General features: G+C 39.5%; 1 protein-coding gene across 10 annotated transcripts in view; it reads right to left on the reverse strand.

Moving 5' to 3' along the window:
- Window positions 1-17,039, reverse strand: part of kirrel3b (kirre like nephrin family adhesion molecule 3b) — a 163,113-nt gene that overhangs the window by 36,748 nt on the left and 109,326 nt on the right. For 8 of the 10 annotated variants that reach the window (XM_027280488.1, XM_027280490.1, XM_027280493.1 and 5 more), the window contains 2 exons: window positions 7,464-7,633; window positions 1,056-1,206 (listed from right to left, as the gene is read on the reverse strand). In XM_027280488.1, the coding sequence (XP_027136289.1) occupies window positions 1,056-1,206; window positions 7,464-7,633 (321 nt within the window). The remainder of the gene's footprint in view (window positions 1-1,055; window positions 1,207-7,463; window positions 7,634-17,039) is intronic. The other 2 variants (XM_010757104.3, XM_019265325.2) reach the window with 1 other exon arrangement.

The raw sequence follows: 17,039 nt of genomic DNA on the forward strand, positions 1-17,039 counted from the left end.
AGACAATTTGAATCTCGACAATTAGTCTCTGCTGTCGCTCAGTTTGATCTCGCACTGTGAAAAATGTTGTCAGGAGCTTTAATTGTGTAAAGAGCACATTTTGGAATGCTAATTAGAAATATGCTGCACTCATTTTTCCAGGGTTAAATCATACATTCAGAAGCAAGGATGACGCCATGATGGGGAGCATTTATCACAGACGCATCGTTATATATAGTGACAAATCAGTTTACATGTGGGTAGACTTCCCTCGCTGACTGCATGACAAACACTGACGAGGACAAACTGTAAAGGGCTGCAAACACTAACAACTGTTAATCATTTTTACTCCTGCGCCTGAGTTGGCCTAATCGTGCCGTGCCCGCTCTTGCCATGCTTGCCTCTTGTGGTGTACATAATGAAAAGAATGGAGCCGTCAGTCATATTGGCTCTCTAAATAGCATTTTCTGCTTTATTAGTCATACTTAATGGTGTTGAAGGGGCTGTGAGTGATGCAAATTCCCTTTGTTCAAAGCCCTTCTCTTACAGTGAATGGTTCTTGATCGAAAAAAGATTCCCTGACAATTGAGGCTGAATGTGTTTTACACGCTGGGCTTACTTTGCCTATTTTAGAGGGGAATTGTGCATGCTCTCATCAAAAAGATTGATGGCATGAGCAAGGAAATAAAAGAGGTGGAGACAGTGTGCATAGTGTATTACAGAAGGCAGGTAGTCGGACTAAAAAAAAAAAGACAATTCCATTCATTTTAGATGGACAGCTCCTTTGATATTTCAAGAACAAAAAAAGTGATGCATCATCAATCCATCCACCCACCTAGATGGTAGGAAAGCAAAATGGAAACCAATTATAAATATCCATCAGAGCCTAAAATGAATCCTAGATGTTTACAGCGCGTTAGCCACAAATGCGTAAGAGTAATGCATGTCATACACAGACTTTTTTCCCCATCTGTACTGGTCATAACCAAGAGACTTAAACACAAAGAGGGAATGGGAAGAGAGAGACACTGTAAGCAATACAGGGAGAGATGGAGAGGGATACATGGTATACTCACGCTGGATGTCAATAGTAACACTGGTCTCCTTGCCGTTGGGGACTGCCTTGTTGGAGGCCTTACAGATGATCTGCTGACCTGTCTCAATATTAGAAGGCGATAAGTAAAGCGTGCTCACAGTGCTTTCTCTCCTGCCATCCCGGAGCAAGGTCTGCAAAGAGCAAAGTAAAGTTTAGTTTAGTAAGTTGCAACTAACAGAGCAGGGACTTGTATGGATGAAATGTTTTATGCCTCTGGATCTATACTAAGTATGGTTGGTTGGTCTGATGAATAGCCATGTTAGAACCTTGGATTTTGATTTTCATAATCAATAAACAGAATCTCCAACTATTTTGATTTTGGGCGGTCGACTCTAATACTTCAAACCCAAAGTTTAGAGTCAAATACATGTTGGACTGTGTCTTCAATGGCTTAAATTCATGGATTATAAACTGCTTAAATGATATTAAAACAGAGAAGAAAGATAAATAAAAAAGTTCACCAGACAAGCTTTGATGGAGAAGGTGTGAAATTGTAAAAAGAATTAACAAATACAGACATCTTATCCCGTAGGGGACCAAAGGCAAACTATCAGAACACTCTAGCCTGTAGTTTTACTGCACGGCTGATTGATATGAAAAAATAAAAAAAGTAGAAATATGTTTTTTGAGCCTCTTTTGTGTGTCTGGAGAGCTGCGCTCTAGTGCATGGCTTGTCATACTCCACAAAGGAAATCAATCTTCTTTTCAGCGCTCATCCTCTGAGCCCTACATTGTGGAAGCCATCTGGAATCGGTTGGTAGCGCTCAGTAGCTCTCACTCTCCCTAAAATGCTCTGGGGAGGGCTCTGAGAGTCTATGTTAACCAATGCGGGGCAGAACAAAGTCACTGACTAGAACAAATTGCGTGGGCAACAGGGCACAGTGTGGTCAACCACAAAGTCAAGATGCATTTCCCTGCCATCTCTTTAAAGTAGACTCACTGTTGCTTTGTATTTTTGAAGAAAATGAGACACTGCTGCAGTGAAGTGCTTCAAACATTTTCTTAATATAGAAACAGAACTACTATGTTGCTGCCTGCTACTGTATGTTTGGATTAGCCTCACATGTATAGATTGTTTTATGGATATTTACATTTGGATTCTTATAGCACACCACAGTGCAATAAAAATACTCATGTCACAACTCAGTGTCTAATTGGCATCTCAGTCTGCAAACCAGTACTTCTCCAAATGGCCCTGTACTTATATACAGTATATTCAAATAAAAAGCTATAGTCCTAGACAGGCAAAACTAAGGTAAGTTGAGGTGACACATACTTAAATATTAAAATGTTCTCACTTCAAGGAAGCTAGGCAGCATATACTGTATATTTCAACCACCAAAATCACTACCTATTAATCATTAGGTGAGTGAAACAGGCTCGTTGTCAATGTACAAAATAGTAATAATTATCTCTTCATTTCTCTACTTTAATGTAAGGGTTTCTTTGTAATCTAAGTATGTTCTCTCCTCCTCACTTAAGCATAACATTCTGTATAATATAATTAAAATGTCATTGAACTTGTAGAATCAGACAGCCAGAGAAAATCTTTTATTTAACCACTTTATAGTTGCAGTACTTATACTTTATAGTTGCTCAGTGGAGCACTTTGAGAGTATTATTATTATTATTATTGTTCTGTAGTGTGAATGACAGAATAAAGATAAATAATTTTGTCTGTGTATTAAGAATTTCATCAGTATCAGGATAATATAGATGGAAACATACATGTTTCTGTGAAGTCAATTTGAATGTGAAGAACCGTGTGATGAAATTCATAGTTGTGTGTGAGTCACTTCTAAAGCAGAACACATTAGCTGTCAGACGCGGGATATGTCAATGTAATATCCTTTCTGACACAATCAGGATTGTTTCCTTCGTCGCTCCGGACCTGTCTGAAGTCATTAATCTTAGAAAGGGGGTTAGCTGGCTGCTGCATTGAATTCAATACCATGCCACATTACAAATTGATACATTTTCATATCACTGCCTGAAGCCTATGCGAAGAATACTTTTAACCATGCTAGGAGAGGAACGGCAAAGGTAACAAGATTAAGATGGAAACAGGTTGCTTTTCTTCCATGTATATTTAATGCTGCATCAGTTGATTTCTGACCACTAGAAGGTAAAGGAGACAAAGAAACACCAGGCATTAAGCCAACATATTCCTTATCAAGTTGATTAATGTGTTAGCATTACTTAACAATGGCAGTAGCTGTGCATCAGGGGTGCTTTCTTTTAGGTAACCTGCTGAATTCAGGTCTAATATTTGATGGTTTTTAGTCTTGGTTTGGGCTTTGCTTGTTCATCATCATCTCTCTGCCATCCATTATTTTGTATGATGTTGTGAGCTATACTGCGTGTCAGTAACGCATATATTTTGAAATAAACTGTCTTATTTCTCATAAAAAACATTACCACAGCTAACTGCCAGTTAAAAGAACAATAGCTAACTTAGTCTGGTTTACAGTTGTGACTACCAAGCCAAGCTTTAACTTTAGAAGAAGATGAACTGTCAGTAGAAGGCCATCCACTTCAAAAAGCCTAGCCATCTGGATCTTATTTACAAGCTAATTAAAAGAAAACGGCTGAACCAAATGGATTATCTACTAAATAAAACTTGATGTGTTGCCAACCAAGGTAATTCATTCAACCTTCACTGTGAAACTTCATCCTACCTGCATTTACGTTAACAGTGCCATTAATCTATGTAAATTTAAAATATACTTAATCTGGCAGATAACATACGGTCCTCACCAAATTTACCACAACACTAAACTGTGTAATTTGAAAGTCCTCCATGTTTGTGTTTTCTGCCTAACAAGGAAGTCTTTTTGTAAGGCTATTTCAGTGATCATGAATGTTGGATTCACAATAAAACTTTCTGAAATGTCTTTTTAAAGGCAAAGTAAAAACATAATTGTTTTAGGAGAGGACGTACTACAATGGAGAGGGTGTTGAAAGTCAACTACAATTGCTTTGGAAACCAACCATTTGAATATTTTGGCCTTGAGTCAGGAGTGTGGTTAAAAGCACACCATCATCTTTAATGTGTTAGTGATTATCACATTTTGGTTGGATGGTAGCAATTGTGGATTATGATCAATTGCCACCACAAGATGGACTAACAAAACCACTACACCCACTACACCCACCTATACACCATACAGTGGCTGGTCTCTTTTATTAAAATGCGATACAAACAATTTAGGATTGCCTTGCAGATTCACTGCAATACTACATTCTACTACTATACATCAAAAAACAGGTTTGCTGGTTGTGACTGAAAATGTTCAACTAAAGAAAATGCCTGCAAGCAAGGCATTTCCTTGATAAATGCATTTATGTGCTTATTTTCATATAAATATGAATTCTAGCCAACAGTTTACTTTATTTTTAGTGTACTATAGATTTCCCTTTAACTAAGTTAATGGAAAACATTAAGACATTACTCATCTTTTATGAGTTTTTCATTCAAACCATCAAGTCATCTAAAACATAAACCAAAAACATTAAAGCAGAAATGAAAATGACCCACTGAGACCTGGCAGGCATGCAGGGAAAGCCTTGATTGGGTCAGTAATGGGGAATGCAAGGAGGAAAGAAGCCTCCCAGGGATGGTGCTGAATTTACCAAGTAAGCAAAAGCTAATAATTTATACATCATTAATATTCTGCAAACCCATCCAACATTCCTTTAATATGATACCAAATGCATCTCTGGGTTATATTCAGTCAGCCATTTTAAATTCTGGACCACACAAAAGTTCTGCCACTTCTTTCAACATATGATTGCTTAAACATTGAACTTTATATTGATGTAGAGGAGTTCTTTATCATGGTCACAGAGATTAAATAGATTTCTTTTAACTTAACTTAACTCACTACTCCAATTCACAAAAAGATTATTTCAAGTTGTTAAAAGCAATTAATTGAACTGATCTGTATTTCAGATCATACTTTCATTATATTTAATTTTACTGCAAGAAAAAAACAACTGATTAATTGGATTTTCAAAATCTTAATGTTGGAAGTAAATAGCCATTTGCCTTAATATTTTTCTCAATTGCCTGGGATACACCTGTCTCATGATGGAAAGAATTGACATGCTTAATGCCCACTCAAATTGTAATTGGTTACTTTGTTTGTGAGCATTTTCCCACCCTATTACTCACTAAGTGTGATGATTAAAATGCAATAAAGTGTTCTAATTACACACACACACACACACACACACACACACACACACACGATAAAAAAAAAATAATGAAACTAATAGACAGAAAAAGCAGATGCGTTCATCACTTGTAGACAAGAAGGGTGTGAAAATAAAGAAACATTAGGATTGGAAAATGGATAATTATTGTTTTTGCGGAAAATGATATCCATCAATAGTAGCAGCTTCGTGTAAACTCTGACAATTTTACCAGATATTAAAGAGCGACACAATTTTACTGCAATGCTGAGAAGGTGTACAATAAAAAAAGCACTATTCTGCTCTTGACAGCAAGAACACCTTATAAAACTGTCATTATTTTACTTTTTTATTTTTTGTAAACCCCCTAACACTGAGATAACTCCCCAGACTCCTGCTCACCTCTCAGTTTGCCACCAGAGCATTCAGAAAAAAATATGTAGCGCAACACATGGGAGGGGAATGCATCATGTTTTTTCAAATGATTTGTTGTACCATTCCGGTGCAGAAGTATCACCAGAGTAAGTGTGCACACCTCCGAAACCACAGCTCAGACCTGGAGGGCTGCACATTAACAGTCCTGTGCTGTTTGCTACTGAGCAGCTCCGCTAGAGCAGATGGGAGATGAGTGTTTGAGGGAAGAGAGAACATTATTCATTAATTTCTTCTGCCCACATTTTCACAGCTTGTCTTGATATTTAAACCATTCACCTTATTGTGACAAGCTTCTCCCACTTAATTATTTTGGCCCCCCTTCATAATGTACTACAGTTCTGTGTTTTGAAAGCTACCCTCCCAAATGCTAAGCGATGCATCAAATTCAGGAGCTCTTTTATATGGTAAAACCAACACACATTTTTGCTAAGTGATGACTTTAATCATACACTTTCTCTTTAACCAGTGGTCCAGTAAATAGTTTTCCAAGAGGTTGTAGAGATGATATTTCGGAGGCCTTAGTGGGAAATTATCTTTGGGTCAGAACTATCATTAGACATGACACCATCAGGAAAGCCATTTCTGTGAATCCTCCACCACATCTGCTCACATTAGTCCTCTTCATATGCGGGTTATAAGAAGACCATCAGAGCAGATGATTATGCTTACAGAATGTCCCCCTACTGCTCTTCAGACCCCCCCCCCCCCCAAAAAAAAAGAGTCATCTTCTTTTAATCGAACCCATTGTTTTTTAATGGTAGGCAATAGAGACAAGAGGGAAGGCGGACATACTCGGGCTCAGTGCAGGCATGTGAACATCTATCAGCTACCAGCGAAGAATGTCCTCATATCTGCCTTCGCTATGAGAGGAAGTGAAGGCAGGAAGCACACTCTCCTCCCACCATTAGCAAGCGGCACCTCCAGCAATCACTTTATTCAAATCGGCCTGGTGCCGTACCCCAGTCTAATCAATGGCATTTATCTGCTCTTTGAAAAAAGCCGATAATGGGATGAGGCAGTACAGGGAGCGAGAAGAGGCGGGGGAGGTGTTAGCGCTCTAAAGTGCCTGGTCTCTTTATGTCCTTTGTTTGAATGGAAATAGAACATGACAGTGTTGATTGCATGATTAGCCTTAAGGGGAAATGTCAGTCAAAAGTCTATGGACTCAGGTGATCATGCCACCAGAATGGCGTGAACAGCGGCTATCAAGTACCGCGGCATCAAAAGTGGGAACGCGGCCTGTCAGCGAGAATCATACTTGTGAAAAGGTTCAGGCAGATTTCAGCACATAAAGTGACATAGATAGATTTCATAACAAGTTGGAAAGATGAAGAGACATATACTAATGAAGGAGGAGATCAGAACAACAGAGAGAAACGTAAAGTCAGACAGTTCCATGATCACGCTATCTGCTTGTCTGAGTTGATTTGTATACCTTGGAAAAAAAAAAAAAAAAGGCCAGCTATCTTTTTGTAATCAAAACACAACCTGGGTTTTCAAGAGATTTCATTTCAAAAAGCTGAGATATACACCCACCAGTGACTCAGATATATGTCATGGATGTTTAGCACTTTTGCAGTAGTTATTCACAACAAAGAAAGAAAGACAAAAATGAAAAGTAACAGATGTTTTCATTGCCTATTCCAAGCTACTTTTATATTGGCAGAGACAATGAAAGCAACGCCACCACACAACCCTTGCCCATCATTCCACCCTCACCCCATCCCCAGCTGGTCTTCAAACCTGGTATGACACACACCTCTATGCTTACCTTGGAGTACATGGCCCCATTAAGGACCTCTCCATTGCGGATCCAGATGATTGACGCTGCTGGCTTGGCATTGTCCGCATGGCAGGTCAGATTGAGTGGGTCACCGGCCCTTAGGCTTACCACTGGCCCTCCACTGATGACTGGGTCCTCTGGGGGAACTATTGATACAGACAGAGAAAGAGAAGGCATTAGCCATATGATAACCAATGATGATGAATGAGTTGAATATTATTAGAAAACTAATATGGATATTGTGTAATTAACACGAAATCTGAGCTAATAGTAAATTATGTATACATGTATTTGAGTTATATATAAGTTATATATTCCTTTTCCATAACACTAACCACAAATGGCACCTCCAGAGAGACTGCATGACACCTAACCTCATTACACAGTTCATTACCATAAGATGAGAGTGCTTATAATGTCAACAAGCGACACATCACTGGTTTATTGTACGCATTATCATAATAATTATTTTTTGGAAAATGAAATCCGAAAAGCTTTACACAGGTCACAGCATGACTCCTTAAATAACAATCAACTCTGCCATCAGTCAAAGCAGATGTGATTTCTCCACTATAAGCAGAACATACACATAAATGTCAGCATTAAATACAAGTCAGTCAATGCATAACCCTCCTCAGACACACAGATGTACATTTGTTCAGCCTATTCCTCCCCCTCAACATTGACGACTATAAGAGACAAAAGCAAGCATCACAACAGTGGTTTATGTGCCTATATGTGGCACTGATCAAAGTCCTTTTCCTGTTTTACCCATGAGCTGATCTGTTTGTTTTTCTGTCTCTTTTTTATAACTGAAACTGAAGTGAATTATTGATTGACCTGAGTGCTCATTACAATGCAGATCTGGGGCAAGATGAAATCAAAGGCTGCAGGCAGCTGCCATATTTCCCCTGAAAAAAGCATCATGATCGGAAGGAAGGTTGTTATGGGCTAGATTTATGCTGTCAAACAGCACAGAGATGAAAAGAGAGAAATTTAATTTGGGATACTGTTTTGTATACTTAATGACAATAAGTATAAAAGAGCTTTTTTATGGCAGACATAAATGAGAGTATGGTGCCAGCAAAAGATTGCATACAGTATTTCTATGTTGCTCAGCCTTTGATGAAATAACTAACTGTGTTATCACTTCATTTGACTCAGTTTTTGTTTTAAGTTTCTGTAAATGTGCTTTTATAATGACCAAACAAGACCTTTAAGACCTTTTGATCTCAGCTGTACCTACTTCATAATTCTTAAGATTTTATTAAATTAAGACAACATTTTTGATACTACTTATGGTGGACATGTTTCCTGTCATAGCCATTCAATTCTACATTTACCTCTTTATAGGATGCTTTCTTATTAGTGGCGGCGCTCGCAATGCCCACACAAGATTGAACTGTTTTTCCTACGCATAAAGGATTCAAATGAAATGCAGCCGTTAATTCAGTGCTGCTGTTTTATAATTCAGCCATACTGCTTACTGTCCTGACCTTGTATCAGAGTTTCATTATGTTAATGCTAATACAAGTCGAAGGTTCCCTACTGCTGCTGCTGCTTCATATTAAAAGCATTCACCTGGGTGGCTTCTATTTTAAAGCAGTCACAATGTATGCAATGGTTTGTCACAGAGGTTAGTGCTAACCTGATCATAATCAAAAATAAAACACGACATAAAAAAAGATATGGGCATTTGTTGTGTGGAAAGTTACACCAACCATGAAATCACTGACTGTTGCAATTATTTTTGACTGACTTTTTTATTAAAACAATGTGAGTTTGTTTAGTTGTAAACAGGAGCAGCTGCTCTTAGGTTGTATTTCTGACAAAGTAACTGCCAAAAGAAGTTTATGCTGTAGTATTACACTGCAATTAATGTCAACACAATAACAAAAGGTGTCAGCAAATTAAACAGGACTAAAGAATTAAGCATTATAACTTTAATACTTCGATTTTAGTCTATTGTACAAGTGGTGACATATCATTTGTAGCATCATAGAAAGCAAGTAGAGACGCGCATTGAGACTGGCCATCCACAATAAAATCACACTCCAATTCTTTGTTACAGACGAGCTCATCTTAGCCTTCAAATGCTGTGGTTGCTAGTGCATGCAAAAGGGATTTGGATGTTTTGCTCTTATGACTAAACACAATTACATTACAAAAGGTTGCTGACTAATACAAAAAAAAAAAAAGTTTGTCCAAATTATAAGACAACACACACACATGCACAAATTTACAATGAGTAAGGATGAATCACGCCAATGTGTCTGAGTACACCAGACTAATAACTTTGTGCGAACTGGACCAGTAGATCTATTTCAAAGGCAATTCCCACTCACTACTTCCCATTTCGTATTTGAGTTTGCTATGCAGTGTTAATTCTGGCTGGCTCCCTTTCATCTGGTCTTCATTAATATGCAGAGGGTTAGGAGAGGTAGAGGAATCTCAGGTCAGCACTCGCAGATCAGACAACAAAGTGTGCTGATCTAGGCAAGTAAGAAAGAATCTTTGTGAGAACGTGGCCACCTTCTGGTCCTTTATCAGCAATTGGAAACAAGGTCAAGAAGATCACATTAGTTTATTCTTATGCTAAGAATAGAACTACTGCATGGTATGCAAATGAGACAGAGACCATGTGAAAAGCACTTTGAGTCGGGACTTTCAAACAGCTCTCCCATTTGTCGTTAAAGTAAACGAACAAAATGTGAGTCAGTGATAGCACTTTGACAGCTGATTGCAAAGATCCAGTGTTCTTGGTTTGCTGTCAGTGCTCCCTTGCACACATGACTGAAACATTAATTAAATGTCAAGCCTATAAGGCAGCCATAAAAATAGTTTTTTATGGAGAGGGGGAGATTAGAAAGGAAAGTCTGACAGTATGTGACTGATAGGACTCAGACTTGAATACTCACCTCACATCCAAGTGAGGTGATTTTTCAGTTATTGCTTATAAGTGCTCAAAAATCTCAGAGGTCCTATGTTATGCTCTTGTTCAGAACAAATATTTTTCCTATACACATATTAATACATATCAGTGTCTATAAATAGGTGCTACAGGGTCAGAAGGTGACACCACTAATGAACAAGGTTATACCCTCGCAGACTGTCACTATGTGCCTGCTTTTGACCTTTAATACTCTCAGTTGTCTGCTATTATTCGGCCGTATGTTTCCCATTAAGAGATGTCGGGGCGTACACTGCAAGAGGAGTTTATGATTTCGTGCATAGTGAAGCTACATGGGAGAGAGGAGGTCACAGGCAGACCAAACAGAGCACTGCTACACTTTCAGGTCATGTCCCCCCGGAGGGCTGCCTGCCAGCAGGACACTGAGGGTGAGCAGACAAGGAGGAGAAGTACATGGCTGGCTGCCTCCCTCCTGCATCCATACCTTTGTTTCTTTCTGTCCTCCATTGTGATTGAGGTCTTACTACATGCAGTGGGTGCCAATGTGGAGATTGAGTTTGTGACATCCTGGACTGAAATTGTTTCTGTGTAAGTAGCACATGTGCAAGGCCTGTGTTCCACCGGTAAGTTTTGGAAAATCACCAAGGCAAAAAAGCAGCAAGACATGATTATATAATAGTCCTGTTATAGAGGATACTTTGGTGCTCTTTTTCTTGGCAGGTGAAAGCCTTTATGTCTGCTGAAGAAATGGGAAGATTTGACCAATAACCCGACATCCATTGAATATAAATGAATGACTAGGAAAAATAATTTAAATAGATATTTAGCTCTTTCTCCCCATCTGAGATCTTCCACCGATCCTGCCTTATGACTGCCAGGTCTGACAGCTATACACAGGCCAAGCCTTGAACTTGAATCAGCCATCATCATTACTGGGCTGTTTGCAAACTCGGCAGTCCCTAATGGTTCTAAATTAGCTCTTTACTGCAGCCATTCGATGGACTTGGCATAAGTAGTGTGGTCAGTGGTACAGATTGATCGTTCCTCTTTAATTACAGGGCTGACTCACTGCAAACTCTGCTCCAATCGCTACTTTTTTCGTGGGGTTAATAATCAAATTCCTTTCAACACTTTCACAAATTTGCATTCTCCTGTACATGCATGGACACTATCGGCACGCATACCCACAGACAAACGTTCCAGGATTTATACAAATCAAAAAAACAATTGCTAGCACATCAGTCATGAAGGATGTGGGTTTTTTTATACATGTTTGCGTTAATCAAAGATGTACGGCATGTGGTTTCAGACTTTGAAAGCTTTAAGATACAGCTAGTTGGTCTTTTAAAAGAGTTTTTGGGGGTAACTTTGACCCATGGGTTTAATATATCATAGATATGATGGGTTATAAACTCCAAGCAGTCACTATTTTATTGTTTGATGAGAGAAATTGATCCTTCACAACTTAGCTTGACCTCTCCTAATCCCTTAAATGGGTAGGAAATCTACCAATGCATTCCTGACTATAGACCCCACCTTGGACACCTCAATCAAAAAGAAACAGACAGCGATGTCAGACAGCCTGGACCTCAGTGAGATCATTTACTTTTATTGCATAATCAAAGATATCTATAAATGAGACAAAGGCATATTGATGTGCAATTAACTCAACAGTACAGGGCAGTAATTCCATCACCCCAAGAAGGCCCTGAATAAACCCTTGGGGTCATAAAGTTGCCTTTTGTCCTATGATACATATGAGCCCTCCAAACACCAAACATAAAATTCCACAAACATAAAACTGGAATTTATGTGAGGCGCAGCTGATAACATGTGCTGGTGCTGGCTGAGAAGTCCTCTTCAGCCTGGTAACAACTGGTGCTGATGGGAAACCTGCTGGTTTTGCCAGGCCAAACCAATATTGGGGAAACTTCTCCAAAGCAGCCAATGAAATCCTACAAGCACCCTGGCTTTCCAGGAGCATGAGCAATGGAGAAAAAGCAATTTGGAGACGAATGAATGAGGGAGGGCTCCTCACAAGGAGGCTGGATGGTGTACGGGAAGGGGGGGCTGGCAATGTGTAGCTGCTGTAACGCTGTGCTTCAGCAGACGTGTCCTGAACAACAATGAGCTTCCTGACTTGCCTGTCTATTTCAGAGGAATGCTTGCACGGGCCGCCTGTCACCCCATTGCGACAGCTTGCATAGTTTGTGATAGATAGATCAGGTAAAAAAAGAAGACAAAAAGGATAGGAGAGGAATATTCTAGTGCAGGTGGATACAAGAGAAATGCGTGGCTCACTGGCCCAAATCACTGGCCCTCTTCAAGTGCTGTCATTGTACATCTGTCTGAAAGCCAGAAGATCGTCAGCCATGTGTGCACACTGGCAGACACAAACACACGGACACGAGACGAGAGAAAGAATACGAGTGAATGAATGAAAAAGAAAGTGAGAGAAATCCACAAAATCATTTTACTCACACAAACAGGATGACAGATGGCAAACACAAACAGCATGGCAGACTGTAAAAAATGTATACACCAAATAAAAAAAAAAAGCAGCAGAGGGCTGATTTGCAGGAGAGTGTGGGCTACCACGTAGTAAAGAATAATAAACTGGAAGGGCAAATATAGGATACAAAGAAGGAAGTAGTGGGGAAAAAACAAAGAGGGAGAAAACAGATGGAAGTGAATAGAATATGGGGCAACAGGAGAAGAACAGACATGTTTTTTCTAACATTTTAAGTGCAGTATAGAAACGCACAGTCTATTGGTAGTGTCGGTGTCATGATCTACCAAATGAGCAGTGCCAAATAAAAAGGAAGGAAGAAAATATGAAGATGAGATGAGGAGTGGGGAGATGCCAGAGCTGTCAGAGACGCGCAGAGCCTGCTCCTTCACAGCACAGCCATGTGCAGCCCCAGAAGCTGCTCTCCACAGATTGGGAGGGTGCTGACATCGCTGCTCACCACCCGGGTATATAGCTATGTGTGTATATGTGTGTGTGTTAGTATGAGGGCGGGAGGCAGCGAATTTGGGATTCAGGTTAAGTAATCACAGCTAAAAATAAAAAAAGGCGCTTATTTCAAGGATGTACCAATTATTAGCCTCCATAGTTTTTGCATTTTACTTAATACTAATCATTAGTTTGCTAACAACAGTTACAGTTAGGTGAAGCAAACGTATTTAGTATGTAGTGTGAATTTAAATCAGCTCAGCACCTGTACACAGTTGGTACTGTTGTTTTGCAGAGCACAGATGTATTCGTGTCATTTCTCCTCCTTCTGTTGAAATGCAGAGGGAAAAAAAACATCCTACATACAGTCTGTCTATCATAATCACGCACCTGTTCACAGCTTCTCTGATATCATAGACGTAGTTATCATTCTATCTCGCATCTCAGACAAAATGGCAGCGAAGGAAGTGTAATATAAACGTTACGTTCATATTTTCTCCCAGAATGACTGCCGTTTAGGACATCTTATCTCTTCCTGTAATTCAACTGAGATGCTTGGCTGGACCTAAATTAACTTTTGTAAGAGGCAAATTGGTAATTTGCACAGGAAGCTCAAAAGCCCCCCCCCCTTCTTTACTTCTACTTTTTACTTCAGTTCGAATTTTTTTCCCCCAAGTGTCTCAGGAATTGGCTCACACATATACGCAGAAAAGAGCAGCACTCAGTGAGAGGGATATGGATATGATTTCTATTACCTCAGGTAATGAAATAAAGAAAACAAAATCACATGTGCAAGTACAAATCTTGTTCCGAGTTATCGTGAGTCATAAAAAAATAATAAAACAAGTAACACAACTCCAGGAGCAACTAAACTTCTAGTCCTGCTGAGCTGTCATGCTGCTCTACAGAGGCTACCCTGAGACTCTGCTTACACAAAATACAGCATGCCCCAATAATAATAATAATAATAGCACAGGTGAAGAGACAAACAGGGAACAGAGGAAAATTACTTCCTTGCGTAAGCTTATTTCCAAGAAACAACAACAACAGCAACCAAATTGCAATCATTGTTATATTATCAGGCCAACAGTGGCAAACAGTATCTTATTATAGACACACCATTGGTCAGTTCACACTCTGTGAACAGTATAACTACATTTATTATAAGTAAAACATCTCTAACTGTCAGTGAAGAAAGAGCTAACACCATGGACAGTGGTTTTGAGAAAACACACACACATTCATGGACTATGCGGAACAGCAACATCAACAACAATATGTTCCAGCAATTTGTCAGTAGTAGTATTTCCTCTTTTTTTTTTTTCACCCTGCCCTCAAAGTTCACTTCCATTATTAAAAAGACAACATTGCGATCCTTGAGAACTAATGAATTGAGACGTATCCACAAAGAAAAAAAAAATCAGCTTTGGCAGTTACAAGCAACAAATATAAAAGATATCCTTGGGCTTTTGTGTACACAGATTTAATTCAATACAAATAACTTTATTTATACCCAAGCCGCAATTCCTGTGCTCGCTCTTTTTACCCCAAAGGGTTAGCCAAGGGTTTCTCCGGAAATACTGACCCTGGTAGCACTTCTTGATGACCTGAGTTATGGCTGCAGTCTTCCCAAGTCCAAGCTTGGTGGTCCACAAACTTGGTCTTGGTGACATTCATCTCCAGACAACAAGAGCTATCACACTATTCCACAAACTCTCTGATTATCTTGAAGGTCTTTATGAACAGTGAGGCGAGGGTCACATGTCTGAAGTTGTTAAGGACCTTGGTGACTAATAGTCTTTCTCAAACTTTACATCGAGTTGAGATTACAGGTTTGAAGTTTCTTATGGAGTTACTACTACTGCTACTGCACAGCCATAATCCCCTGAGAGGTCACTTGAAGGCTGTCCTGTATTAATCTTAGTTCAGTTGTTTTATAGGCTACTTAAGCCTTTTTTGATGGCCTGCTTCAGCTCTCTATTCACTTATTTTTTCTGCAACAAAAATGCAGTAAAAAACAATCTGTTCTTTTTATTGAGAATAGTTTTAAAGTATTTTGTGACCAATGGAGTATTTTGGGGGGAACAATGATAATTGTTTTGATGGAGATGACATTGTCGACACCGCAGGGCAGAGACCCCCTGTGTCCATTGAAGGGGTCGATGTGGAGGTGGTCAGGACTTACAAATATCTGGGGCTGCAGCTGGACGACAGGTTGGACTGGACAGCAAACATGTCTGACAAACAACTCTGTCCACAGGAAAGGACAGAGCCGTCTGTACTTCCTGAGAAGGCTGGGGTCCATCAACATCTGCAAAAAACTGCTGCAGATGTTTTACCAGTCTGTGGTGGCCAGCATCCTCTTCTACGCTGTGATGCTGGGGAGGAAGCAGCAAGAATAGGGATGCTGCGCAACTGGACAGACTGGTGAGGAGAGCTGGCTCAGTGGTAGGCACGGAGCTGGACTCTCTGGTGACTGTGGCAGAGAGAAGGACCCTGGACAAACTGTCCATACTTGACAACACCTTCATCAGGCAGAGAACTGTGTTCAGTGGCAGACTGCTGTCTCAATCCTGCTCCACCAACAGACTCTAGAACTCTTTCGTCTCCCTGGGCATCAGACTGTACAACAGCTCTCAGTGACGGCAGGAGGCACAATAGACAATGGACAAATCTGTTTGCACTACTTCTGTAGTGTAGCTCTGTCTATCAGACCATGTTAGCCTGTTTAGATTGTGATCTGGTTTTAAAAATACATGCCAAGTTGTGTACTTCAAACACCCCTTTAGCACACCAATGCCTTGCCCAGTTCACTGTTTTAAAGACTTGACCACTTTTTTGTACATCTGGTCTATATTGTGGTGCAAGGAGAAAGGAATTCTGATCAGCAGTTTGTCTTTTTTTTTTTTAGGTAGGGAGGGGTAGAGATTTGTAGGCAGGCTGAACCATAGCACTTGTCAAAAACCCTGTCAAAATGTGTGGCACATGGGATGTATTGCTCGAATATTTTCAGTGAATTTTCCATGAAGCAATGGTTGAAATCACCCAAAATAAATTTGAAAACGTGAAATCAGTTCTAGTTTATTTACAGTGTTCAAGATGTGTTCAGAGGTAGTGTCTGAATTGGATTTGGGATGGATGTAAGCAAGAATAAAACATGGTTGGGTATCCAGAATGTCAGTTGTTGCTGTATATGCTATAATATATATATTCTTTGTTGTCAGTGAAGTGAAATATTTTCCACTAATGAAGTGTCAAGCTTTTGCAACTCCTCTTTATTTGCGTCAAGCAAGGTTAACCTTTTAAAACATTTTCCAACTTCTGCCTGATCTCAATAGCATCGTCTGCAATATGAACTTCATGACCCTGCACTGGTCAGAGCTAGAATACAGATAAAGAATTATGAAATGTTTGTCTAAATGAAAGTAAACCACGATGATCACCCTTACTTGCCTTTGTTATAATATGTAATGCAACACAAATGAATGCAGGATTTTCTTTAAGTATCAGGGCAATGTGGAAAAAAAACCTCAATGAAATAACATTAGAAGATCTCCTTAAAACCGAAAATGATAATAATTCAGCTCTGATTAATGACTTCAGAGGAGTTTATCTCTGGTAAAGTAAATACATGATGAGCAATTTTAAATCTTCAATTAACAGAGATTACATGAATGTACAAAGC

This window comes from Larimichthys crocea, chromosome VII, assembly GCF_000972845.2.
Source record: "Larimichthys crocea isolate SSNF chromosome VII, L_crocea_2.0, whole genome shotgun sequence".
In the NCBI taxonomy this organism is placed as follows: Eukaryota; Metazoa; Chordata; class Actinopteri; family Sciaenidae; genus Larimichthys; species Larimichthys crocea.